The 27,441-nt window shown below is 50.3% G+C and overlaps 4 protein-coding genes across 4 annotated transcripts in view; 1 reads left to right on the forward strand and 3 right to left on the reverse strand.

Annotated features, from left to right (window-relative positions):
- Positions 1-943: 943 nt before the first annotated feature.
- Positions 944-3,652, reverse strand: LOC119165492 (uncharacterized). The gene has a single exon (XM_037417662.2). The coding sequence runs from the start codon at positions 3,650-3,652 to the stop codon at positions 944-946; it is 2,709 nt and encodes a 902-aa protein (XP_037273559.2).
- A 79-nt stretch (positions 3,653-3,731) lies between these two features.
- On the reverse strand, positions 3,732-6,278 carry LOC119176718 (uncharacterized). The gene has a single exon (XM_037428076.2). It carries the CDS (start codon positions 6,276-6,278, stop codon positions 3,732-3,734), a length of 2,547 nt encoding a protein of 848 aa, XP_037283973.2.
- A 2,139-nt stretch (positions 6,279-8,417) lies between these two features.
- The window catches only part of LOC119181823 (uncharacterized), a 203,850-nt gene continuing 184,826 nt past the window's right edge, over positions 8,418-27,441 (forward strand). Inside the window, exon 1 of the mRNA XM_075875191.1 lies at positions 8,418-9,226. Coding sequence (XP_075731306.1) covers positions 9,128-9,226 — 99 coding nt within the window. The 5' untranslated portion in view covers positions 8,418-9,127. The remainder of the gene's footprint in view (positions 9,227-27,441) is intronic.
- Positions 14,926-20,415, reverse strand: LOC142774611 (uncharacterized). The gene is made up of 2 exons (XM_075875190.1): positions 20,321-20,415; positions 14,926-20,237 (listed from the first exon to the last, which is right to left on the reverse strand). Exon 2 carries the CDS (start codon positions 20,196-20,198, stop codon positions 18,540-18,542), a length of 1,659 nt encoding a protein of 552 aa, XP_075731305.1. The 5' UTR covers positions 20,199-20,237; positions 20,321-20,415; the 3' UTR covers positions 14,926-18,539.

The following is a 27,441-nucleotide window of genomic DNA, read 5'->3' on the forward strand; positions in this document are numbered from 1 at the left end:
AGAATAAAGTGGTTCGTGTGAATTATGAATAACAGAATTCAAAGCGGCATTTAACCGACTGATCATGACCTCCATGACCATCGCTAGTCCGTTCCGCGGTCTTCAGTATTCGTGCTTCCGAAGACCTCTTCAGAAGAGACTTGAACTTCAGAGGACGTACCACTTAAGATGGCAACATTAACGAGCGACACCACATCTGCTCGTATAGATTATCGGGGGACTTGCATACTGTGTCTACCAGCCTTTTACGCTGAAGAAGATAATACTACAAACTGTTGAAGTCTGACGTCCAAAAACCGCGACGTGGTTATTGGAGAGGCACCGACATGATTATGTGAAATGCGGCCGCCGCGGCCGTGTTTCGATCCCCCAATCTTTGTGTGAGCGCTCAAGCACCGCATAGAAAGAGAGAAGCCAGGAAGTGCATTGCTTTAGAGCATGTTGTAGCGGAATAGCAGGGAGGCAGACTTTTTCTAGTGAGACGACGACAGAGAAAAAAACACGTCCTTTCAGTTTGAACGCATCACGAAGACTGCTTTATTCGTTCGCTATGTACCGCTGTCGTAGAGAGGGGAAGAAAAAAAGGAAAAGCAAACAGAGAAGTACAAGTATTGTCAAAGAGTTTCCTCCGCACCCCGCACGTGCGACGGTCTTCAAGGACAGATGGACAAAACGCTTTCCGCGTGTTCGAGAAGGGTCATTGTGGCCCTCACCCCCCCTTTCCCTTCACGGCTGGGCTTGTAGGTAAAACAGATGTCAAGGACGCCCTTCGCTCCTTTCGCATTGCCCGTCACGCGAACCACCCGAAAACGAGTCCCTCCGAGTTGCCCCTCCTCCCCCTCTTCGCCGCGGAGTCTTTCAATTAACGCTCCCCCGAAGCGGGGGCTGCTTCCCAGTATGCGACAAATACAACAACCTCCCCCGGATGAGCGAACTCTTGAGCTCATTGTCGGTCGACTTCTAGCGGATAAAGCAGCTGTATTGGTCGTTTCACCACCGTTCCCCCGCTTAGTTTCAAACTGCAGGCCCGCACCCTGCCGTCCCTGCCCTTGAACGTTTCCTTGATTCTGGCGATCTTCCACATGTGTCGTTTGAGATGATCTTCCTTTAAAAGAACTAAATCGTCTATCTTTAGGTCACTCGATGTCGTTGGCCGGGACAGATGCGCCGATCGAAGCTCCAATAAGTACTCTCTCCGCCACCGTCTCCAGAATCCTTCAGCCATGGCAGACCGGTACTTCCAGCGTCGTGAGATATGCGCGTCACCGCCCGGAATTTCGGCTGGCAGGTGGTGTGGAGGAAGGGTTGTCAGCTTTCTTCCGACGAGGAAGTGCGCCGGCGACAGTGGTTCTGGCTCTTGAGCATCATCGTAGGTGAAAGTCAATGGGCGTGAGTTTATTACGGCCTCGACTTCGTACAAGACAGTTGTGAGTTCTTCAAAGCTTAAACTGCTCCGACCTAACACCTTGCGCAACGCTACCTTCACCGATCGCACCAACCGTTCCCAGAATCCGCCCCACCAAGCTGCCCTTTCAACAATAAACTTCCACCTGATCTGGTTTCCGGCGAAGTATGACTGCATTTCCTCTGATTTTAGTAGCGTGAACATTGCATTCAGATCTTTTGCTGCTCTCTTGAAGGTTAGCGCGTTGTCCGAATAAATAGTCGAGCAGATTCCCCTGCGAGCCACGAAGCGCTTGAAAGCCAGGAGAAAGGCTGTAGTCGACATGTCGCTAACGAGCTCAAGATGGACGGCACGTGTCACAGCGCAGGTTAAAATTGCGATGTAACATTTTCGGGCACCGCGCGACTCTTGACAAATCAAAGGTCCTGCGAAATCGATGCCGACAGTGTCGAACGGATTTCCTTCTGTTACTCTGTCAGCTGGAAGTGGTGCCACTGGTTCCGTGGCTTGAGGGCAACTTTGTTTGCGACAGATGAGGCACTGCTTGATAACCTTTTTTACGGCCTGGCGCCCTCGGATGATCCAATACGACTCTCGCAATGACGCCAAGGTGTCGCGCACCCCTGAGTGTAGCATTCTCACGTGCTCTTTCCTTATGAGCAGTAGCGTGAAGGGATGAGTGCTAGGTAGAATGATGGGATGTTTAGTCTCTTCGTGGTTGTCGGTGAATTGCAAGCGTCCACCAACTCGCATGAGACCTTCCCCGTCAAGGTACGGACTGAGTGGCAGAACAGGAGAGCCTTTGTGCAGTGGTCTTTGGGCTTTCAAGTTGGAAATGTCGTCACTGAATGCTTCTCCTTGAGTTGTTGTCAACCAGTACCTCTCAGCATCGATCACCTCTTCAGCTCGTAGCGGACCACCTTTCCTTCCTTTCCCGCGGCGGCAATTGTTGACAAAGCGGCGGACCCACGCAGTTAAGCGCACGACTCTGCTGCATGAGCTGAACTCCTCTACTTTCAGCACTGCCTCGAACGGCGATGATATTACGGGCATCACCGTCACTTTTCGCTCTTCCAGGTGACATTCTACTGCCCCTGGGCTCTGCTCACCGGTCGTTGGCCAATGCGTCTTATCCTTGTGAAGCCAGTGTGGTCCTCTCCACCACAATTCGCTTTCTAACAAGGCTGATGGGAGGATACCGCGAGTGATTAGGTCAGCGGGGTTGTCTAGTCCTGGGCAGTGCCTCCAATCCTCGGGATCAGTCAGCGCCTGAACCTCTGATACTCGGTTTGCCACGAAGGGCTTCCATCTGGCAGCGTTTCCTTTAATCCAGTGCATAGCCACTGTGGAATCGGTCCAAAGGATGGCAGCAGCATTCTGGAGGTTCAAGGCCTTGGCAACGTAGTGGCACAGTCGAGCACCAATGAGGGCCCCCATCAGCTCTAGTCGGGGTAACGAGAGGCGCTTCAAAGGGGCAACTCTTGATTTGGCCATAATTAGGCTTATATTGATTATTCCTTGAGCAGACTTGCATGCAACGTATCCGACAGCACCGTAGGCCTTTGGGCTGGCATCGCAGAAAATGTGCAACACCTTCTCTGTCTTTTCATCTCGGAAATCCCTTGCGATGATCCTCGGAATGGACACCGCCTTGATGCATTGAAGCTCTTCACACCAGCACTTCCACTCCGCTTGCATCAATTCTGGCAAGGGGTCGTCCCAACCCGCTCCCAACTCCCACAACCTTTGGAACATTGTCTTTACGTACAGTGTTGTAGGAGCGATAAACCCAAAGGGGTCGAAAATTCTGGCTGAGACTTGCAATACGAATCTCTTGCTGTCGGCTCTGGTGGTGAGGAATTCAAGAAGTGAGGTCAGATTGTACTCGAAGTTATCTGTATGAGCATTCCAACCTACTCCCAATACCTTGGTGGCTGCAGGAAGTTCGGCATTTGCATTCCTCTTCGCCACGTTCCCATCCTCTATGAAGTTGACTAAATCGTGGTCGTTAGACATCCACATGTGGAGCCGCATTCCTGCTTGAGATAATATATCGCTTGATTCCTGGCATAGCACTTTACCCTGTTCGAGGGTGTCGACCCCTGTCACAAGGTCGTCAACATAGAGATGGCTGCGCAGGATGTTCGCAGTCTCAGCATACTGCTCTGGGAGTCCTTCAAGATGGTGTCGTAATGTTGCGGCTAATAGGAATGGGCTGGATGTAACACCGAACGGAACGCGCGTCATCCGGTAGGCCGCCACCGCTGGAAGTTCTTCACCTTTCTTCGGAGTGGCAGCATACCAGAGAAACCGCACAGCGTTCCGGTCACCCTCTGACAGAGATATTTGAAGGAATGCAAAAAATGTTTTTTTTTTTTTTTTCAATATCCGCGACGATGCCGATGTTGTAAGTGCGGAAGTTGATCAACAAATCAATGAGCTCTGGATTAAGTTTTGGACCACTTTCCAAAACATCATTCAGTGAGAGGCGATCTTTGGCACTTGATGATGCGTCGAACACCACCCTCACTTTTGTTGTCAGGCTTTCTTGTCGAACAACTGCTTGATGTGGCATGTAATACACCGGACCTTCCGAAGCGCTGCAATGCTTGTTGGCTGGCTCTGCATAGCCCTTTTCGATGTATTCTCGGATGCAGGCGTCATATTCCACGATCAAGGAATCTCCCTTCAAAAGGCGCGTCGTGTTGGCTCTAAGACGCTTCGCGGCGCACTCGTAGTTGTCGTCGAGCTCATCAACCATAGGCTTCCAGGGGAAAGACACTGTGTACCGCCCATGCTCAAATTTGACGGTTTCTTTGTAGTGCTGTTGGATTGCGTCTTGGTGGCGAGCTGGTTCGTGTTCCTTGATACCAATGTGTTCGAGCTCCCAGAATGACCTCAACTGCGCTGATATTTCTTTGTTAGTTTGTTCGCTCACTGCTACTCGCATTACGCCAGCAACAGAGGGACAGACTCCTGGTGACCTTTTTGCGCCTACCTGGCCCTGGACTGTCCACCCAAATGCAGTTTCTACTGCCATCAGCTTGGAGGTTAGGCGCTTAGTGGATCCCGTGACAATTTCCCAATAATGATCAGCGCCGATCAGAAGATCAATGTTTTCACTTCCGTCACCCTGCGCGACGTCCGCGACTGGCAAGCCAAATTTCGAAAGTTCCAGAAGAACTGACTTTAAAGGCGCAGCCATTATATCTGCGCAGATGCAGGGAACTTCGAGGGCCTCCACTCGCGCCCTTTTCCCGTCGTACTGGCTTTGCAGCCACAGCTCGACCAGACGCGCTTTAGTGCGGGTTATAGCGGACTTGTCGCCGAAGGCATAGATTTTAAGTTCCTCTTCCCCAAGCACGTTCAACTGCAGTCTTTCAGACAACTTGCGATGGATGAACGTCCTTTGACTGCCACCATCTAGGAGAAGCCTGACAAGCGTACTTTTGTGCGGTCCCACTGTCCAAGCTCGTGCTGTTTGCAGAAGAAACTGATGCCCCTCCATGCACATAAATTTCTCCTCTGAGCCTAGAGAAGACTTTAGCACTGTGGCTTGTCCTGTCGCTGGTGGAGAGGATGCATTCTGTTCACCACTGCCACGGTATTCTCTGAAATCAGGATCACACATAGCCGTGAGGTGTTTTCCGCTACAGTTGGCACACCTGAGCCATTTGGCCTTACGGCACTCTCTTGACGTGTGCCCCTTTACTGTGCAGCGGAAACATCTATTCTCACGCTTCAGCATTTCTCTTTTATCAGCTGCCGACATCTCTGCATCGCAGTCACCGCTTTCGTGGCACCCTGACGAACAAAACAGACACCCTTTTCTCTCCTTGGTCATGGTATGCAGTGCAGCGGCTGAAGACATTCTCGCCGCTTTAAAGGTGCTGTTACGGTTTTCGACAGACGATTCTACACACATGCCCCTTGGTGTTTCGGCCCGCTGTATAATCTCCCGTGCCTCTACCTCGACTCTCAAAAAATGCGCAAATGCCTCCAGTTCACTGCCTCCTGTAGTAGCGCCCTTTCGTCGACAGTATTCGAGATGAAGGTCCGCAGGCACCGCCTTCTTTACTACTGTCAGGAGCAGAGCTCCGTACGTGCTGACACCGACGCCAAGAGAAGTGAGGCTCCGTACACCTCTCTCTACTTCGTCAACGAGGCTCCGAAGTTGGCTGAGGTTCCGCGAGTCACGCACTGACTTGATATTGAGCAGTCTGGACATGTGATCCTCGATTATGGCTTCTTTACGACCGAACCTTTCCTTTAACAGCGAGAGAGCAACTTCGTAGTTTCCGTCGGACAAATCAAGACCCGCAACGGCAGCCGCTGCTTTTCCTGTTAAGTAACTGTTCAGGTACTTGAACTTGTCCACGTTTGACAGGTGGTGGTTAGCGTTTATTGTCGTGTCGAACTGACTCCAAAAGCCTTGCCACTGTCGAAGCTCGCCGTTGAACTTTGCTATCTCTAGTTTTGGCAGCTTTACTGTGGGGGTTACTTGCGGGATGTTACGGCTAGATTCTCTTTGATCTGAGGAACTTGAGGTGCGATCTAGCGAAGCGCTCACTGATGCGGCGTTAGTGCAGCTAAGCTCACGTAGCATGAGCTGTACTTTAGTCCTTGCTACGTTGATCTTTTCTTTGTAGTTCTCGGAGCATGCAATTTCCTCTTCTAATGCATCATCTTCTACGCCAATCTCAATTTCCCGATCTAGCTCTTTGAGTGAGTCTTCCTTAAGGGTGAGAAGGTTGATCTTTTCTTCAAGCTCACCGAGTGACGCGTCGTCCTCCATGGTAGCGATGTCATTGAGCAGCTTTGTTGTTGACGTTCGCACCACGGCCCTTTTGCGCTTCATCCTGTCGATGTCCATCTTTGGGTCCCTTATTCCCGGGTTTCGGCACCAAAAAATGTTGTAGCGGAATAGCAGGGAGGCAGACTTTTTCTAGTGAGACGACGACAGAGAAAAAAACACGTCCTTTCAGTTTGAACGCATCACGAAGACTGCTTTATTCGTTCGCTATGTACCGCTGTCGTAGAGAGGGGAAGAAAAAAAGGAAAAGCAAACAGAGAAGTACAAGTATTGTCAAAGAGTTTCCTCCGCACCCCGCACGTGCGACGGTCTTCAAGGACAGATGGACAAAACGCTTTCCGCGTGTTCGAGAAGGGTCATTGTGGCCCTCACCCCCCCTTTCCCTTCACGGCTGGGCTTGTAGGTAAAACAGATGTCAAGGACGCCCTTCGCTCCTTTCGCATTGCCCGTCACGCGAACCACCCGAAAACGAGTCCCTCCGAGTTGCCCCTCCTCCCCCTCTTTGCCGCGGAGTCTTTCAATTAACGCTCCCCCGAAGCGGGGGCTGCTTCCCAGTATGCGACAAATACAACAGAGCAGACGCACGTCCGGTTCGCTACCCTGCAGTGAAGGGATAAAGGCCCGAAGAGAGAGAGAGAGAAAACAGAAGGATGGACAGAATCATCAGTACATTTGGGGAAGCACATCCAGTCTGCAGGAGGTCCGTACAGATCTGGCGACGTTATTTCAGCAGCGCTTTCATTGCCTTCTGTGCCTTCGCACACATGTACGTGCCCATTGTTCTAGAATCTTGTTTCCACAAGATAGCCAGAAACGCGTTCTGCATAACTACCAGCGATGCTCGTTGCGGGTGCTCTCAGTGACGGACCACAAGTACTCGACAATTGTGGCGAGTAGCTGATTAAGGTAATCATACGTCACTTGTGCTGCCCGAAGGGTCTAGTTAACAATTAGGGACATAAGAATGTGAAATGATGCGCGGCTGCAAAGTGCTGGAAAGTTGCCCTCACTTTGTTGGCGAGAAGCTGGATACATTGTGCGGTGACAAGGTGGCCTAAGAAATAGATTCTAGCGACGCCGAAGAGGCACTTTTCCAGATTAATGACCAGACCGTAACCATCAAGTTGGTGGACAAGGTTGCCACAGACGTGCGTTACCTGTGGCAACAAGCGTGAACGCTATCTCTTCGCGGAATCAATGAGTCGAAAGACAAAGCGACGACGATCAGGCACGGCGGCGTCACTAAACGACGACCGTGTGGGGAGAGGGGAGGTAACCGAAAGACACAAGAGGAGGCGGCAGGCGGTCCGCCGCTACCGGTAGGAGGTGTGTGTAATCAAGAAAAAGCGGCTGGGAGGTGGGAACAGTGCCGGCGCCCGGTCGAGGACACACGCACGCCGAGAAGCATAATAAAGCACTGCGGCGCCGTACACGCGTTTACACTCTCGCCACCGTTTGGCCGCCGCTAAGAGACGTTCGACTCTCAGTGGCAACGTCGTCGTAGGACCTCGCGAAGAAGGTTGACCGCACACGTGCCGGCACAACCCCTCCACGTGCGACCGACGTCGACAGCTACCCTCGCCCACCACGGAACTGCCCACCGCCGACGTGCGGCGGGACCATACGGCCGCGCTCCCAAACTGGGTCGCTGGGACGACGATGAAACGCGCCTCCTCATCGCCTGTCCACCTCTCGCCTCGCTCCGCTTCCTCCTCTTCCTCATAACGGTACACTCGACGTCAGCCTCTGCTGGAGAGGAAGAGAAGGTGGCGTCGTCAGCGTCGAGGAACGACGAACGCGAGGAAAGACGTCACACCCTCACCTGTTCAAGAAGGTTTGGGGGAGGACCCCGAAGAGCGACGAAGAACAAAGCAAAGACACTCACTCGTCCCTTTCCCTTGGCCTCGCGAAGTCGTTAGGGAGCCAATCGATTGGGGGCCGATTGATTTCGTCAGCCGCGTGCACACACACCTCGATAGCCCTTTTCCCCCGCCTAGTGGGGTGAAAAAGAAAGAGGTGGTCCCGCCCGCTACCGCCACTCCGGGCAGGTAAGAACCCCCTCTCCGAGTGCCAAGACGCGCCGAGCGAGAATGAGGAGAGTACCTTCCTTCCTTCAGCCGGCGATGGGACCCACGACGACTCTCGCCGCTCCATAGTGGTGTACCGGACAAGCACCAGCTGCATCGCAGTGGGGCAGCACGACGACGACGTGACCCTTCTACCATCCCTTCTCCACCCTCGCTCACCCGGACCGTTACGGGACCACGCACGACCAGGCGAGGAGCTTCGCCGGACGGCCGCTACGCAGCGCCACGCTTACGGTGAAACGCGCGTGCCAGCGCGCGCACCTGTTCGCGAGGGTAGACAGGTGCGAGCGTGAACGCACCCCGAGCGGATCGGTGGCCGCCGGGAGACGGGATCAGACGCCGTCGCCGCCGCTGGGACTCTTCGCCGTCGCGTGGTGCGACCAGGACGGGAGGAGGGAGCAACACCGCATCAGCTGACGGAGCGGCCTGGCCGCTTCGCTCGCCCCGCCACTGTTCATCGACAAGGACTTCCCGCTCGCCGCTGCATCACTTGGATTTGCGCTTGACCTTTACAGAGTGCATAGTGCCTTCGTGCCCGAACCGTGTGCTTTCGGATCTCTTCCCCATGAGGCATCGGCGACGTCCGGATTGTGCGGCGAGGTTGTGCGGTGGCCCTTGTGATCCGTTGAAGAAGACCTGCCTCAAGGTGTGTTCATCCTGTTTCGACGACGTGTGGTCGACGCAGCTGGGACCGTAGAACGAGCGCATCCCGTCGCCCAGAGAACGCGTGAGCGGAGTGTCGTTCCGCAGACGTCTTCCCTTATTGTTGTGCTGTGTGTGTGTTTTTTGCCGCACGGTGTGGTGACCAAGTGCAACCGCGAGATGCTCGCCGGAACTCAGACGACCTGGGGTTGCCCTCCCGTTCACATTATGAGTCTCGGCGATGGACCACGGGCTGCCGATATGGCCGACTTCCAGGACGTGAGTACCATATACTCAATTTTTACGATGGCACGCGTGGACGAAGTTGCTAGTGGTTTGTCAATTTCACGTTGCAGGCAATCCGAGATCATGTGTTCCTGAACGAACCGTTCGCAGACCATCAAATATTTGGTCGGCGCATTTTCACACACGCGTTTTCCTCGCGCTCTGCTCGCCACGCAGTCCTAACGTTGGTTTTCGACGTTCCGCTAGCGGCGCGCCCGTGCCAGAACGCTATAGTTAGCGTTCACGGCAAGCCCCGCGTGCTCCATGTGCAGCATTTTGGTTTCAACCATCGGGCGCCTTCCACGCATTTTCCTCTTGACTAAATCACTTGACAATCGGAACTCCTTGTTCAACAACGATTCTTCACAGTGACGTGCCTGCTAACCCATGGCACTGTCTTTACGTCACGTCTTCACGTCGACTGGGAATGTCTGCTGATTGAGCTGAATAACTTTTTGGAGAAATGACGATGACCGCTCGAAGCGCACAATAATAGGGAGTTTTACAATAGCGCAGCGCAAGCCCTTGCGGTGTGGTCGCGCTGCCACTGCGCATGCGTTGTAACGTTAATCGCCCTTCGCGTTCGCGGCCCGCCCGCAGGAAATTCGAAATAGCGGCCGCGTGTGCGTCCCGCAAACGCTGCTTTCGATTACACGATGTCACTAAGATTGTTCGTTGCGGTTTGCAAGAGGGCAAACGCTATATTCTAAACCTCATATGGCGCCCGCTATGCCGGCGACGCCTGCAGTGCCTGCAAACGTTATTCTAAGACTCCCTAATATCACTCGTGCGTTTCTGTCACTTAATATCGCAGATCATTTCCTTCTTGTTGCTAAACATCGGGCAGGTACTGATGTTGGCCGAGTACTGATGCCAAATAACTAGCAACGCTGAATGAGATATTAACATTGCACGTATACACGTTTCGCCATCATAACTTTAATTAAGGTACCGCAAATTGAAATTATTAATGTTTACTGTAAACCTGCAATTTGTCAGGTCCACCTATTATGTGATTAGATACTCGCAGGCGTTACTATGCTCGCGCGCGTACAGTGATTATTTCGAGCCAGCTTCTGCTCATGCGCGGTGGTCTATTATAGTGGCTAAGGTATACTCGCCTGCTGACCCGCGGTTCACCGGATTGAATCCCGGCTGCGGCGGCCGCATTTCCGATGGAACTGAAAATGCTGTAGGCCCGTGTGCTCAGATTTGGATGCACGTCAAAGAACCCCGGGTGGTCTAAATTTCCGGAGCCCTCCACTACAGCATCTGTCATAATCATGTGGTGGTTTTGGGACGTTAAACCCTGCATGTCAATCGATCAAGCCAGCTTCTCGACGCAGACGAACAAATGGCTTATTTATTATTCACGTTCATCAGTACAGGGCAATTGAAAGAACGCACAACTGACTGGGCATGGGGCATGGTTACACAGCGTTATTATTCAGTCTGATGGGACGCCGGTGGTTTATCCTGGCATTAGAAGTGCTCACAAGGTTCAGTAATTGTTCCGGGACACTCCATATCGGTTATCCGCAGTCATCCACTCCTGAGGTCCTATCTGAAGCTCATCGCTCAAACCGGCAATATTTATACTGCTTTATAATTGCTATGGGCACGCCGGTATCCGCATGCTTCGGGTATCGTGGCGTACAAGGCAGACCAGTCCCAAAAAGATTACAGTGGCTGCAACAATACATCGGTTGGTGTATGTATCAAAATACTGCACAGCTAGTTACGTTTGCACCCCATAGCATTTGCCCCAATCATTGCTCAATTCATCTTGAATCGTTGATAAGTACCGCTTTCCACTGAAAAACAGCCAGAGCTTTACAACCCACCTATAAATCTCCGAGGCATGCAAGTCCAACGTGAACCACAAACCTTCTATAATCACTGCACGTGGAGGTTACCTACACAGCTGACCACATCTCACTTAAGAGGCTCGTACAAAAACGCATTTTCACGGTAACGCACACGCGATGAATGTTGCAAAACTGCCGCTCCCGTGTCCACACGTCTAAAGCAATTCCATGACGATTGTTATAGCGCTAGTTCAGAACGACGACAGAGGGACAAGAAGAAGACGACGACGTCCCTTTGTCCCGCAGGTCGCGGGTTCAAATCCCGGCTGCGGCGGCTGCATTTTCGATGGAGGCGGAAATGTTGTAGGCCCGTGTACTCAGATTTGGGTACATGTTAAAGAACCCCAGGTGGTCGAAATTTCCGGAGCCCTCCACTACGGCGTCTCTCATAATCATATGGTGGTTTTGGGACGTTAAACCCCACATATCAGTTATATCAACGCCCCTTTGTCGTCGTTCTGATCTCCCGCTATAACAATCGTCATGTCATACCAACTAGCCCAAACCGGCATACGCTTCTAAAGTTGCAGTGGCGATCACATGTAGATGGTCTCGCGGTGTGTAATAAAAGAACAGTGAACAATTTCTGTGGCTTCATGTGCTAGAACAACGACATGATTATACGAGGGACGTCGTATAGAGACGGCGCCTGAACTTTGGACCATTTGGAGCTATTTAAGGCTCACCTGCGTCTGAAGTGCACGGGCCTCTACATGCATGGTTTCGCCTCTCTCGTTACTTTCGTGGGCGGGTTCGAATCCGTATCTTTCGCGTCAGCAGCCGAGAACCGCGACCGTTGTTACCACCGAGGTGGTTCAACTATCAGAAAAAGCATCTATCTACACGTGCGTACGCGAAACACATCATTACCGTTTCCATCGCAAAGTATAGCGAACGCAATGAAATGCGATCCTCATGTTTTGCTCTCCCAAGTTTAGTGCATGTGCAGGAAACCGTTGGAAATCGAAGCACTCGCACTCGATGAACATGCTCTGTGTCAACGCATGGTCAGTGATCAGTGACTTTATTACTTTTCGGGAATGTTTTCGTATACGATGGCCCCGCAGTATTGTTAGGTGAAGAGACGCAGACGAGAGGCCGTAGCCAAGCGTATTTCAAGGGGAGTATATATGCTTACTCGAGCCGCACAAAAGAGTCTTCAAATTGTCATCTTTTTTTCCACGTAGTCGTCATTTGATGGCTGTCCATAGCAGTATACACTCGTAAGAAAGCGCGCCTTTCTTTGTGCTTCTCTCTTTCTCTCTCTTCATATATTGTATTATTACATATTTTATGTATTTCACTCGATGTCGTTTCTTTCGTTTCATGCACCATTGCATTGCTCAACGTTTCCTCTAGTATACAACCGACTCCTGCCTATGACTCGTATAATAAGCTGACAGTATGAAATAAGTAAATACGGTTAAAAATAAAAGAGGGAGCCTGGAAGGATTAACTCGCGAAACAAAAGCGCTTTCGTTTCAAATAGGGCTTCGCGAATGCGAGTTGTCATCTTTTCTTTTTTTAATATTCAACTCGTGTGGTACACCCTCGCAGTATACTCGCGAGGCGCTATACAAAAAAGCTTACGAAGAAGGGGATTGTTTCGGCGCGGTCATTACTTAGCTGTCGCGGAGCGCCACTTACATGCTGCAGCGCACAATGCCCGGCAATGGCGCACGCGGGGCGGCTGCTTCCGTAAATCCCGTTGTTTTAGTTGTTATTCCGCTATGTACTCTTTTGCGTTGTGGCGAGGCCTTCTTCTGTAACTTCGGCGTGGTGCCACTGGGTCGCGTCGCGGTCGCCTTCAGCGTCGTTTATACGTTAGCCGGAGCTATAGCTGTTTCCACGCTCTGTAATCATGCCAAACCTGGGAGTCTGCAAAAAAACAAAAACAAGTTTGCAACCTTGGAATAAAGGCGAGAGAAACGCGTTATCTTAATGATAGGCTATAGCGCTACTGCCAGCGCACCTCATTTTGAGGCCGAAAACAATTTTCGCGCCTATATTAGAATCTCGCACTCGCTGTGCGGTTGTGCAGCGTCCGTTTGAAAGTCCAACGCGCGGTTCTCTTACTGATCGGATAATTCTTGTCCTTCCGCTAATTGGGCGTCATAAAGGCGTCTGTAGCTTCGTGGCTATATAATTTCGTTTGTGTCTCTCCTTGGGGGGGGGGGGGGGAAGTGAGGCGCTCGAAACGATGGCATCAGTATAACTTATTATATTTGCGAGGCTACGCGTTGATGACGTGTTAAGGAAAATGGGAGACGAAAAATTGATGAAGCAGTAAACGAAAAAAAAAATGACTCAGCACACACCGGAACACAAATTGTCGCTTACGCGACTTACGCATGCAGGCAACAACTTCTTTCCATTTAGAACCAAAGCCGTAAAAAAGCGAGACACCGGGAGACGAGGGATCGCAATTGCCCCAAAAGGATTTTCGCCTGAGCAATCAATTCGACCAGCGAAAAATTTTAATATCTACGTATGGTCATAAATGTGCCCGGCATGCTGATTTTTTCTTTATTGACATAAACATTTTTAATGAAAAGTCGTTGTCATCATTGCCTGGCTTTGGGTATACCCCTTTCCACTGATACTTACTTCAATACAAAATCTCCGAGGTCGGATCTCTATAAGCAGTTAAGACTGTGTTTGCCGAATCACAATCCTATAGCTCTAATATCTGTCTCATGTACCGCGATCAGGCAAAATGAGACTTCAATAAAAAAATTAACGATTGATTACCCTTTTATTCATTGCTTTTTAATCGCTGCTCTGTTCTTTGTACTCTTAGCATGTAGATATGCTTATAAAGTCTTAATGTTGCCCCACGTGGCTTCATGTATAGATTAGTGCATTTGTGAACGCATATCTTGGCGTGGTACCATGTCAAGCTCTATGTGGCTATTTTAGAAGCGGCCGTCTATAGCTATTTTCCCCATTAGAGGCTTATCAATGACCGCATCAGTATATATGCTGAAGTGCCCGTCATGTTGCATCTTTGAACTCGTACGTTAGTCACAGAGTGTCGCAGCGCCGGCGCATAAAAGCGAATCCCACTTTAATAGGTATACGTGGTAAGTAGGCAGTGGCACCGATTCACCAATAATACAGCACAAAATACGCGTACGTGAAAAAATGTGGTGAAAACTGTTTAAAGCCTCCCGGCCGTTTCCGCAGAATCAAAGTCATGCATTTGAATTCTCTTCTAACGCATAAACGTGTATGGGCCCATGTTAACTAGAAACGCCTTACATGGCACCATCGATGGAAAATTCCTCGGAATACGGAATCTAACCGGAGTAAACGTTTCGACAATCGCGCCTCTTTCAGGGCTTCAACCTACAAAGTTCGTAAAAGTCTAATGCTATTGAAGTCATTTATAACCCTTGTACACATAACCGATCAAATTTAATTCTCAGGAAGACAAGATAATGTTCGTTGAATTTTAAAGTTTGCTGTAATTTATGTACCATGCACAGCGAACGCATATAATATGACCACAAGACAAGTATACGCTCGCTCCAATGAGACCCTGGACTCGAAGGATTTTTCATCGCTGCAAGGTTCAATCTTCCCGCGAACCGCTAATTCATTTCGGCTTTCGTTATATAGAAAGTTGCGTAAAACTGGTTAAGCCCGGTGGCCAATAGGAACGCGCGCTTGCGACATAAAGGCTCCGCAAATTCGACGCCAGAACACCCCAGAACAAGTTCAAAAAAGCCACTCGCTGTGCTTATTTGGTTGCCGCGTATACCGCATTCGGTGACGACCGATTCCGAGCCACGCATTCTTGAACACGCTCAAGCGTGTTCAAGGTAGGTAGGTATAAACTTTATTTTTCCTTTGTAAAGGAAAGGTGCAATGGAAGAGAGATGAGGAGAGATTGCTACGCTCGATAGTCCTCCGCAACCCTCTCTGCCCAACCCAGGATGGCCTCCTGGACGTCGGGTTTCAAGCTGCGCATGGCAGCCTCCCACTGCTCCTCATTACTAATTAGTTTTCGAAGGGACGGTGGAGGGGGGTGCTTAGGGCACCCCCACATGATATGATTAAGATTTGCTTTCTGTGCGGGGCAATATTTACAGGAGGAGGACGGGTAAAGAGAAGGGTACATGAGGTGAAGAATGTAAGGAGAAGGAAAGGTGTGAGTCTGCAGCTGTCGCCACAGTACTTCGCGCCTTCGTATGGATTTCGACGTTAGCGGCGGTAAGGATAAACGACCAAGGCGGTAGTGACTACAGATGTCGTGAAATGTTAAAAGGCGATCCCGCGCAGCAAACGGTGCCGTTGTCGAAACGGGGCCTGGCTCTTCCAGCGCCTGCGCCCGGAACGTAAATCCTCGGGCGCTGGCGTGAGCCGCCTCGTTACCGGCAAGGCCCGCGTGCGCGGGAGTCCATATTAAAGCCGTGTCTTGTTGCGGGGGATGGGCCAAAAGGAGGGAGAGGGCTGTTTTGGACACCCTACCCGCTCCAAAATTGTAGATGGCAGTTTTTGAATCACTAATAATAAGTGAATAATTTGGAACTGTAAGGGCCAGAGCTATGGCTGCTTCTTCCGCCTCCTCAGAAGAGGAAGCAGAAATAGAAGCAGCAGCAGATATCTGACCTAGCGAATTCACAACTGAGAGGGCGAAAAAAGGACGAGTACTGTATTCGGCAGCGTCAACGTAGAGCACTTCTTTAGAAGTAGAAAATCGTTTTTCGAGAGTTTTTGCACGCTGTCGTCGACGTTGCTCGTGGTGCACAGGGTGCATGTTTTTAGGGAGCGGCGGAATGAGTAGATTCTTGTGTATTTCACGCGGAATAGTGTGTTTGGCGTTAGTGGTTGGAGTTGGCCTGATACTGAGGGTATCGAGTATGTATCTTCCGGTCTGTGTGTTGGAAAGACGAGCATATTGTGAAGTTAAGTGTGCTTCAATAAGTTCAGTTAAGGTGTTCAATGTGCCTGTCTCCATGAGCCGTGCGGTGGACGTTCGAATGGGGACTCCGAGAGCGAATTTGTAGATTTTACGTAACAAAGTGTCTACGTTATTTTGTTCTCTTCTCAGAAGGAACAGATAAGGGAGAGAATAAGTCACTTTATTGAGGACGAAGGCTTGGATGAGGCGGAGGAGCTCTGCCTCTCGTAGCCCGCCATGCTTATTAGATATCCTGCCTATAAGGCGTAGAGTGTGGTCCACAGTTGTTTGAAGTGCTTTAATGGTGTGTGTGTTTAGTCGATTTCGTTGTATGTGTAGTCCAAGCACCCTGAGTCTGTCAACTTTAGGCACGGGTGTATTGTTCAGTGTTATTTGTATATCAGAGATGTGCTTTTCAGAGCCCCGATGGGCAGGAAGGAGGAGCAGTTCAGATTTAGTGGGTGAACAGGTCAGATTCATGTTACCCGCACAAACCACCACCCTGTCAGCAGCAGTCTGCAGAGTTTCCTGAATGTGACCATCGGAGCCGCCTGTCATCCAGAGGGTAATATCATCTGCATAAAGTGAAAATTTGAGATCTGATATGGATCTCAGCGTTCGAGCCAGCGGCATCATCGCGATGTTAAAAAGGAAAGGTGATAACACTGATCCTTGAGGTGTGCCGAAACTCCCCAAGGAGTAAGAACAAGAGTGTTCAGACCCAATGTAAATAGTTGCCGTACGGTTCGAAAGGAACGCAGATATGTAATCATGAATCTTTTTACCAACGCCTATAGCGCTCAGTTCACTCAATATGGCAGTGTGGCTGACGTTGTTAAAAGCCCCATGGAGATCGAGACTGAGAATTGCTTGAGTATCGAGGCTAGAGTTAGGGATAATGATGTCATGCTTCAGTCGAAGCATGACATCTTGACTGGAAAGGGATTTACGGAAGCCTATCATTTCGTGAGGGTATAAGTTGTGTTCTTCTATAAATTTGCTAAGGCGGTTGAGGATTACATGTTCAAGTGTTTTTCCGATGCATGAAGTGAGGGAAATCGGACGTAGGTTGGCTGTGTTTATGGGCTTACCAGGTTTTGGTATGAAAATAACTCTGGCGTCCTTCCACGCAGCCGGCAAGGTAGAAGTGTCGAAGCAGTGGTTAAAAAATTTAGTGAGGGCTATAATTGAGTTTTCATCTAAGTTGCGGAGAAGTTTATTATTGACGAGGTCAGGGCCTGGTGCAGATGAGGTGCGAAGGTTCGCAAGCGCGTGTCTAACCTCAGCCTCCGTTATGGGGCTACTGAGATCATCATTTGGTTGTCCGATATAGTCAGGTGCATCGTATCGATACGCGCTGGGTAGGTGTTTGTCGCGAAGATCATTAAAAAGAGTGTTTAAGTTACCTTTGTGCGAGTGAAGTAGTTTGTTAATGTGATGATTATTTGCGGTACGTGATATGGTAGGGTCTAATAAATGCCGCAGGAGCTGCCATGTCATCTTGCTGTCTAGGTGGCCATGCATGCTTTCGCATTTCTGGGTCCATTGTTGACAAGCAAGCTGTATGGCATAGTCCTGAATTTGCAAATCGAGTCTCGCAATTCTCAGTCTCAGTCGGCGATTATGTCGCCTCTTCTTCCAGCGTTTGAGGAGAGATTGCTTAGCTTCCCACATGTGAAGAAGTCGGGTGTCAACTATTGTAAAAGGCGTATCAGGTGGTAACATGGTGGTATGCGTTTTTGTGTCAGTGTGCAATTGCTGTACCCATTCCGAGATATCATCTATCTCAGTAGGCGCCGAGCAGTGACGGGCCTCGCGAAACTTGTTCCAGTTAATAAGGCTCAGGCGCTTGGGAGCTAAAGGTTTGTGTCGGAAGTGTATGGTAGTTTGAATAATGTAGTGGTCACTACCGAAGTTAATGTTCAGGTTGGTCCATGTGACAAAGTGAACGCGATGGCTGAGTGTAAGATCGGGAGATGTATCTTTAGCTACACTATTACCTAATCTAGTGGGCATGTCTATATTGTTGTGGAGGGTGAGGCGGTGATCCTGTATGTGAACCCACAAAGCCCTACCCTTGGGTGTAGAAACAGAGTGGCCCCATACTTGATTTGGTGCATTAAAATCACCAAGTATTAGGAGAGGGTGATGTTTCGCGGCCGCAATGGCTCGGGCAAAGAGAGTATTGAAGCGATGGTGTTTCGCCTGTGGCCTACTATAGACGTTTAATACGTATAAAGGCGATTCTTGAGTTTTACAAGGAAGGACCTCCAAAAAGTTGTGCTCCACATCGACGCCGTCGAAATTAGAGTGAGTTACCGTCAAATGTTTTTGCGTTAATATTGCAGTATCGGGAGAATTTAGAGATTTAGTTTGGTGTACACTGTAACCGGGAAAAGTTATGTTTCCGTGGGTCTCTTGTAGGGCAATGACTGCAGGGGGTTTGGGGCAGGAGGCCAAATATTGTTGAAGAGTCGCTTTCTTTTTGCGGAACCCCCTGCAGTTCCATTGCCATACTACAAAGTTCGAGCGATTAGGGTTTGCAGCCATTGTCGGGAGGGGGTGTAGGAGAGAAGGCGGGTACGGCTATATTTGGATTATTGGCCGTGACGGCCGCAATCCATGCAGTGGTCTGCTGCATTTGAGTTTGTACAAAATCTAGAAACTTGTCAAGTTTGTCATTTATGGCAGCTTGGCCCGTCTCCTGAGCTGTGAATCTGCTCTCTATGTGAGAAATCTTACTTTCAATGACGGCGAATTTCTTCTGTGTTTTATTTTCGAGGGCGTTTATCCTATCGTTAAGAGTTAGAACTGTGTCGCTGAGAGATTCTTCTTCGCGTGGTGTGGCAGGGGTTTTGCGCTTATTTGAGGGTGGCAGCTGGGAGGTGTCTCGAGGCATTGTAGTGTCCATGTCAGTAGGAGGAAGAGGTATCGTGGGTTCAACAGCAGGGGGCGATTGAGCAGGAATGAAAGATCGTGGTTCGGAATGCTGCGAAAGATTGCTAAGGGGCATTCGGGATTGTAGCTCGAGCTTTAACTTTTGAATTTCTGCCTTGAGGCTAGCGTTTTCAGCTAGAACTTTTTCTAGGCTAACGTTTTGAGATAAGGAGCAGTTAGAGGAAGCTGCCTGTGCCCAGCTTACCTTTAATGGGTTTGGCAGATGACTGGTGGAATGGGGGTTCGTTGACTGGGTCGGGAAGTCAAGTTCTTTGGGAGTCGAGTTTGGGCCCCGCCTCTTGCTCTTGCTGCGACCCCGCTGTGGGCCACGCTCTTGCGAGCGATTAAGGCTCGGTGTCCGGGATGATGGAACTTCTGAGGGCTTAGGTGTCTGGTATTTAGGTGTCTTAGTCTTGTAACGCTGTTTGCACAATGGGGAACCGGTGATGTGAGCTCCACCACACACGACACAGACGGGTTCACATTCATGGTCCATTGAGGAATCCTTCAGTCCGCACTTGTGACAGATTGCATCGGGAGTAGAGGGGCAGACATCCTGGCGATGTCCAATTTTTCGGCAACGGGTGCAGGCTTCCACCTTCAGTCGGAATGGGCGGCAGCGAAGCGTGCAGCCTTCGTAGTTGATGTAAAAAGGGACGTGCGTGCCACGGAAAACAACCAAGATGGTTTCGGTGGTGCTCAGTCGGCGAGCGGCCCCAATGGTCATGGCTGGATTACATCTTTGGAGGGTTGGAAGGATTTCCTCGTCAGCGTAATCCAGAGGGAGATGAAACCTTCCACGACAAGAATCTACAGGGTCGGCAACGTGGGTGACGACTTCGTAGGGGACTCCGTTGAACTTTAAGGTCCGGATGTTGTGGTATAAATCTGCTCGGTCCATGCTTGACGTACTCACGAGCACTGTGTGACTGGTGGGATTGACCCTGATTTGATCAGGGCTGCTGATGGGAAGTCCAACTGCTTTGAGAACGAGTTGTCGTAAGACACAGGGGTGCAACTTGGTACAGTCGAGACCCCCGCGTATCCGAAGAATCACCTTGTAGTCCGCATCGGGCAGTGGTGGAGGTTTAGGCTCCCATGAAGATGGTTTCTTCAGATCCGCTGCGCAGGTGTCAGCCGATGAACCAGTGGGACGAAGGTCAGCATGTAGAGCACGCCATGAGCGAGCGGCGTCGCCTCCAGCAGCGACGCCCGCTGCGACGCTGGCCGCGTCGCGCTGGGCGCCTCCACTCATACTAGGCCGGCGGTTAGGCCTAGCGCGGAAGCGGTCGAGCTGAACAATAAACAGTCAGCACTGTTCTCAAGGAGCATTATCACATCCCAACAAGGTGTCGAATGGGTGCCAGGTCCACTTACAGTTGGTGTGATGTGTGATCCAGGGTCCAAGGACCTGAAGAGGTGGTCATAACACGGTAAGTAGCCGGAGCCAAACGTACACACGTCAGCGTTTGATCGGGATCAAGACGCCAAGCGTGTTCAAGAATTCCGAGCCACTATTCTTGAACGCGCTCAAGAAGTTCCTGCGCGAGTTCTTACATTAGTGCGCCTTCGATCACATCATAACCCCGCGACGCGCAGTGATCGATTGCGAACGGAGCGCGTCGAAGACTGATTGATCCTTTAACGGTGGAGAACAAAGCGCGCGACTTTTTCTTCTATTATCGAGCGTGTCCGCAGCCGCTTCTAAAACAGTGCGAGAAGAAGCACCGACAATAGGAGAGACGCGATGAGCGCGTTCGGAAACCCTGGTGATTAAAAAAACAAAACAAAAAGAACGCCCTCGAGAGGGCTCGGCGAATACCAGCGCGCTAGACGGGCATGGGGTGGAGCGTTTTTTTTAACGAGGCCGCGTAATTCCGGCAGTTATAAGCCGAACGAGGATGCGAGATTGCTTGCAGGAGTCGGATGTGCGCGCCAAAGACACGAAGCGCAAACGCATCGCGCGAAGAAATGCGCATAGCGCCGCTCGCCACACGCCATGCAGTCGTCGTGACTTGGCGTTGGGCGAAAAGCGTCCAGGCAGCGCTTGCCGCTTACACAACATATATAGCCACGAGACGCGGCCGATCAATCAGGTTGAAGTAATTCGGCCATCACAGGGCGAATTTTCACGCTTTGACAAGCCTTTCTGTCTGTTTGATCGATTGAATGATTACGAGAGTCCTGCATGCTCAGTCAGGGGGAAAAGGAGGGGGGGGGGAGGGAGGTGTTTCAGAGTGCGTGTTTTTCTCGTCTTCTACGACATGCAGATGAGCGACTACACAGCAGAATGCGGAATTGCAATTCGCAGCGCAATCGTGAGCGCGCACGCTGCATTGCACTCGAGTGCAATAGCAAAGACCACGAACGCGTCTATGCAGACAGGCGTGCGTTTTGCGTACACCGACTGACATTTGCGTACGCTCGCAAACACTTGGATGCGCCCGTATAGATTTACACGAGAGCATGTCGTTAAACGTTTTCGTGAACCGAGAAACGCCTATATAGCTGCGTGCACACTAAAACACTGCCGGGAAGTCCATTGTGCAAAGTATTCAGGTGCGTATACATGCGAAGGATCTTGCCTCGTACTTGGTTATGGGATGGCATTAGTGACACCCTATCACGCCTTCTCTGACTTGGTCGGACTCGTTTATGTGTTATGTGTCCTCTAGTTCAAAAAAAAAAAAAAACAAAAGAAAGAATATGAAAACCAATTCAATCGATAATGTACACCCGGTATCGATAATATACACCCGGTGGTGAAATATAAGGGTTGATTGATGTGTGGGGTTTAACGTCCCAAAACCACCGTATGATTATGAGAGATGCCGTAGTGGAGGGCTCCAGAAATTTCGACTACCGGCGGTTCTTTAACGCGCACCCAAATTTGAGCACACGGGCCTATATACAGCATTTGAGCCTCCATCGAAAATGCAGCCGCTGCAGCCGGGATTCGATCCCGCGACCTGCGTGTCAGCAGCCGATTATACCTTAGCCACGAGCCCACCGTGGCGGGGCGTGAACTATAACAGTAAGCGCAGTCACAGTTATATGCTGGACTTCTTCACCCTTGCGCCGTTACTACTGGCGCTGACGCGTCCGTGGCTCCGGTACCAGGTCAGATGTGGAAAGTTTGTGGACAATCGAAAGCTTCACACTTCCATGCGCCGGTAAACCCTTGCTCACGCTTGCTGGCAAGCACTTGGGTACGCTAAAAAAATTATCGCGTGCGGCTTGAAATGCTTGTGCACACAAGACATCGGCAACGTTACGCTTTGTTCGGATATCAGAGGGCTTTACAGCAGGGCGCGCAGAGCTTTACGTATGAGGTAGCCATTGCATGGCTATCAATTCTCGTGGCTCAAACGGAATTCGCGCTTTGAGCTGACGTTTCGGCGCAAGTTTGTCGAAAAAAAAAGCCTGCTTTGTGTAGGAATGTGCGCTTGAACTTGTACGTCGTCGTGTGCTGCTGGTAGCAGTTTAACCCCGTTTGCTCGCATGGATAATGGATGAAGACCTGCCGTCATGGTGGTGAAAGGCACGGCGACTCTAGACGTTCTTTGATGGCGCTTGATTCTGCACAGGTGATGATTCTTATGAGAAACGTGGGCGAAAGAAAAGCAGAACAGGTGTCATCATTCTTTTGTGCCAGATTCGAGGTGATGCGCATCGCTGGACCATGTGTGCGCGCGTGAAAGCGAAATGTACATTTGCTTACAATCCCTCGAGGGCCATTTCGCTTCGCTCAGCGTTCTCAAAAAGTGTATGGACATGACACGATGTTCTCGATATCTTCCTTTGCAAGCGTGAACCGTTGCATTGTGCAGATGCACCTGCAGGCATTTATATTTCTGCCCAGGCCAGAAGAGAAAGATAGAGCCGAACCGACACTTCTTCGCACAACGTGGCAGTTGGTGAACGGTGTCATGTGGTTTTCAACAAGCCGTCTGACTAGGCAGGGAGATCCGAAAAGCTTCTGTATTTTAAGAAGTGCGCTCGACTTTAATCGCCCTTTGTACACAAAGTGTTTGGGTGGCGCGCTTGGTTATATGGCACTGCAATATTTATCGCACAAAGGCGATATAAATTTTCGAACGCCGCAACAAGACACTACAAACGTTTGAGACACTCCGAGTCGACACATGTCCAGGACATCCTGAAAAAAAAAATGTATGTCGGTCGTCATTAAATCACGCATCTTGTGCAAACCTTAACTGACAAACTGTTGTAGTTTGCGTGATCAGTGAACGAAGCACTAATCAACAACGCTGGCGCGATCCCTTTTGTTGCAACTAAAAAAACATATAGTAATAGAACCTTTGAAATTTGTGTTGTGTAATAGAATCCCTTGTAATAGTTGTACTTCCACGTGGTATACCGTCGGTGAAGAATTTCTTTATTGAGCTAACATGCGCCCAGGCTAATATATATATAGTATCCTGGGCCCTTGGTAAATAAATGTTAAGTTGCATAAGTTACATATATGAAAGTTACATAAAGAAGAAGCAATGTACGTTGCACGCTGATATTACATTTGTCCGCCGTCAATAGTCTGACCGTCGGCGTAACACCTCGTCTTTCATACACATACACACACTTACTCGAAAATTCCAACATTATCATAGATGCTCGCGTTACTTCGATAGTATGAATACGACTGCTCTTGTCATGCGCGCGATTTTATCGGAATAATCTAAAATAACGAAGAATTCTGGCAAACATAGCGGCGCCGAGAGGTAGTAACAGCTTTTGTAGGTGAGGTGTAAAAGTAAATAAGTGCGCTCGACGATATGTCCAATTCCATAGGCCACCGGAACAAGTGCATGTCGCTATTAAGTCCGTTCGATCAGCCGTGTAGTACATGTATAACTTGTTCGCGCCAGTTCTTTATTCATGTATCAACAATAATGCTTGCAGTTTCACGTCCCAAAACCACGTTGTGAGTAAGAGGAACGCCGCGTAGTGGAGGGCTCCGGAAATTGCGACCACCTGGTGTCCTGTTACGTTGGCGGATATCGCACGGTATATACACGGGCATTTACCGTTTTGCCTCCATCTAAATGTGACCGCCGTCGCCGCTGGCATCGAACCCGCGACCTTCAGGCCGGCATCTGAGCACCGACACACCACCGCGGTGGAGAGTTAGTTCTCTTATTCATCAAACTGCAAGTTATACAGGCACTACCATTGCACGCAACTCGAACTACATGCGACTCGCTTCTACCTCAGGTTGCAGGGATTGCTCTGGGCTCGTTCCATGTCGCGTGTGACTTCGAACAGTGACACGGAGGCGGTGCCGTGTGGAAATGGTGCGACGAATGGCGAAGCGGACGACCTCCTCTACTTCGATTAGGCGGAAGGCGTGTGTGTTTGTGTGTGGCTAGAGGCAACGGTAAGGGTGTTTTATGGGGGGTCATTTCACCGCCGACGCCGCACAGACGAATGCCCATGGTGGTAGTTTTAATTGTGCGCAGCAAGTGGCGCGGCTATATAAAACAAAAGAACGGTCGACTTCCAGTGCGCTTGGGTACACACAAAGACGACCCAGCTTAACGGAAAGCCAGGGATGCGTATACGAACTGTCTAGTCATTCCAAGTTGTATGCACGGTATCGTGAACGTAATCCCGGAGACATCATCCTGTTTGCAATCGGCGATCAGGAACGCTCGATTTAAGAGTACACGTTCATTATTATTGTGACAGTAGCACAGTGGCTTAGGCAAAAAGAGGCACAACAGGCCCGCCCCCCCCCCCCCCCTACCCGTCCACCCCTATTTTTTTTTTTCGTCATGGCATATATAGAATAGAAAGTGACCATTTCAAAGAGGTGCCCCCACCAAAATCAAGCAAGTGCTTCCCCCCTGAAGAAAATTCAGCCTACGTTCCGTTCCGGCTGTAACATGAAAGACAGACTGCGGTATCGAAGCTATTACGCCTATAAAAAGCAAGAGAAGGAAAGTTTTATGTGAGCCGCATCCGAATCACTGATACTTGTTGGGAGGTGAAACATCTGCACACTGGTGGCAAGCATGATTATTCTCGATTACGATGACGATAATGATGATCTGAGGCATACGTACGGGTAGGGGGGGACGGGGAGGGGAGTGGAGGTCTTGTTGGTAGTTCGACTCTGACGGGCCTGTTCCGCCATGATTGAAAGAGTGGGCTTTAAATGATGAGAAATATGTTTGATGACTATGTCTGTCCAAGGCCCCTGATATTGCATTTGAAGTAACGGTCCCTTGCAGCTCTCATTCCCGAAAAGCCAAGAACCAAGGGCAGGTCATTGGAAAAAAAGCACGCCATCGCATCACTTTCGCGTTTTAATCCATTACGAACCAGACTCTCTTTTGGACTCGACGAATGTTGGGGAGCGCTTCTATGCAGCGTTTTTTCACTCACACTTTTTTCTTACGGAGAAATGCGAGCATGCTTGCGGTGACGATGAATAATAGTGACAGTAATAAAACTACTACAAGCAGGGCGTTCCACTCCCGTTTCTCTTCTGACTGTACCTGCCATCAGAAGTTCATGTACATTTTCTTCAGCTCAACGCACAGTCAAACGTTCGCCTGTGCGCAGTTGCGCAAGCGCCGTCGAGAACGAGAAGAGCACCTTCACCGTATCATCGTTCTCACGTGCGCGTTGCAACACACAAGCCGCCGCACTATGTACTTCACATTCTTTTTTCCTTTTTTCCCTGGGACTAGCACCTTCCGGCTTTTTCGCAAGTGTACAGCGACAAACGACGACAGGGAGCGTGAGCGTTGGCGTTACAGCCCGCGCGAGGACCTGTACGTGGCGCCCCCCTGCGGCTAGAGCGCAAACTTAACGCTTCGGCGAGAACATGTCGCTGGAGTCACGACGCGGTCATTGGAGCGGAGAAGCAACGTACGGCTAGTAGACTCATTGCCCAACTTTCGGATCCCCGCGGCGACGATCTCGCTCGCATCTTCGCAATCTGACTCTGCTTGTTTCTTTGAATTGCATACAGTGACGAGACGGGCTAGCTTAATATAAGGGTGCCCCGCCGCGGTGGTCTAGCGGCTAAGGTACTCGGCTGCTGACCCACAGGTCGCGGGTTCGATTTCCGGCTGCGGCGGCTGCATTTCCGATGGAGGTGGAAATGTTGTAGGCCCGTGTACTCAGATTTGGGTGCACGTTAAAGAACCCCAGGTGGTCAAAATTTCCGGAGCCCTCTACTACGGCGTCTCTCATAATCAAATGGTGGTTTTGGGACGTTAAACCCAACAAATCAATCAATCATTAATATAAGGGTGCTGGTGATATCAGGGTGGCGGAGGTGGCTGCCTCTTCCCTCCCTCCTTCCCGATATTGGTCGAGTCTTAAAAAAAAAAAAAAACTAGCTTTTACAATAGATTCGAAAGTGAAAGTGAAGCCATATGGTTCGCTTCCATGGACGCATCACAGATGGTGCGATCGCCTTTGGTCCCCAGCTTTCTCAGAAACCTGCGTGGCCGTGACGTTGCACTTTAAGCAATGATGAGGCAGGCCAGCGAGTAAATTAAGGTACGGGGCAGACTCGACGCACCAGTTCGATTAATAAGGGGGTGGATATGGCGTTTGACGCGTTAATAAACGTCATCCTGACACGGCAAGCATACGGCCCATATTTGAAATACTCGTTTACTTGAACCTCCTACTCCTACTATTTCTGGCTGAATATGAATAAGTTCCTGCACGCCTTAAGGTCGCACTAATGTCAAGTAATATGAAACCAGCATATATACACACAGAGAGAGAGAGAGAGATGGGGAGAAATGCTTACATGGCATGCTGGAGATCTTAATGCTGGCAGCGCGTATGATTTGCTACTCCAAGCGCTGGGTGACGATTATGACTGATGCAACGATCAAGACATAACAACACACCTAGAGCACACCACACAACACACGCACATATATTACACAGGTTACAAAGTTTCTTTAAGTCTCGTGGCTCGCTAAGCAACATCAACAAAACTTTCGCGGTGCTTTGTCGTGGGCCGAGGACGTGCCGCCGTTCTGAGTAGTCAAGTCGGTGGTCTAATGCTGCCTTCAGAGACTGTTTCTGGTGCGCATCGCCTGCAATCACAACAGAAACATGTGGGACTAGTATAGGCAAAAACGACACTGCACCGATTTAACGAAGAGTGAGGCGGGGGGGGGGGGGGGGCGCCACGCGCCGAGGCGACGACATAAAACACGCCGCGTGATATACGACAAGGCGTCGAGAACTTCCTCGCCACGGTCCCTCCCAGGGGGGTCGGGCCTTTAGCAACGAAAAAAGCACCGCCGTCGTTGCGTAGAAGCGACGATGGTCGTCAGGCTTGCGAACCACCACAGTGGCCACGCAGGCGGCATCGACGACGTATACAACCACCGACAACTGTACACGACGAGGTTGCATGTAGTCCGCGGCGGAAGACAAGACTCTTCTCGCGTCCCGGGTAGGCTCCGTCGGGAAGGGTTCCGGACCTCACGCTGAGAATCGCT

The sequence above is a fragment of the Rhipicephalus microplus genome, chromosome 10, assembly GCF_043290135.1.
Source record: "Rhipicephalus microplus isolate Deutch F79 chromosome 10, USDA_Rmic, whole genome shotgun sequence".
NCBI lineage: Eukaryota > Metazoa > Arthropoda > Arachnida > Ixodida > Ixodidae > Rhipicephalus > Rhipicephalus microplus.

Bases quoted from the DNA above. Each gene is read 5' to 3' on its own strand.
- LOC119165492 (XM_037417662.2), bottom strand. From the start codon at position 3,652: ATGACGCGCGTTCCGTTCGGTGTTACATCCAGCCCATTCCTATTAGCC.
- LOC119176718 (XM_037428076.2), bottom strand. From the start codon at position 6,278: ATGGACATCGACAGGATGAAGCGCAAAAGGGCCGTGGTGCGAACGTCA.
- LOC142774611 (XM_075875190.1), bottom strand. From the start codon at position 20,198: ATGAGTGGAGGCGCCCAGCGCGACGCGGCCAGCGTCGCAGCGGGCGTC.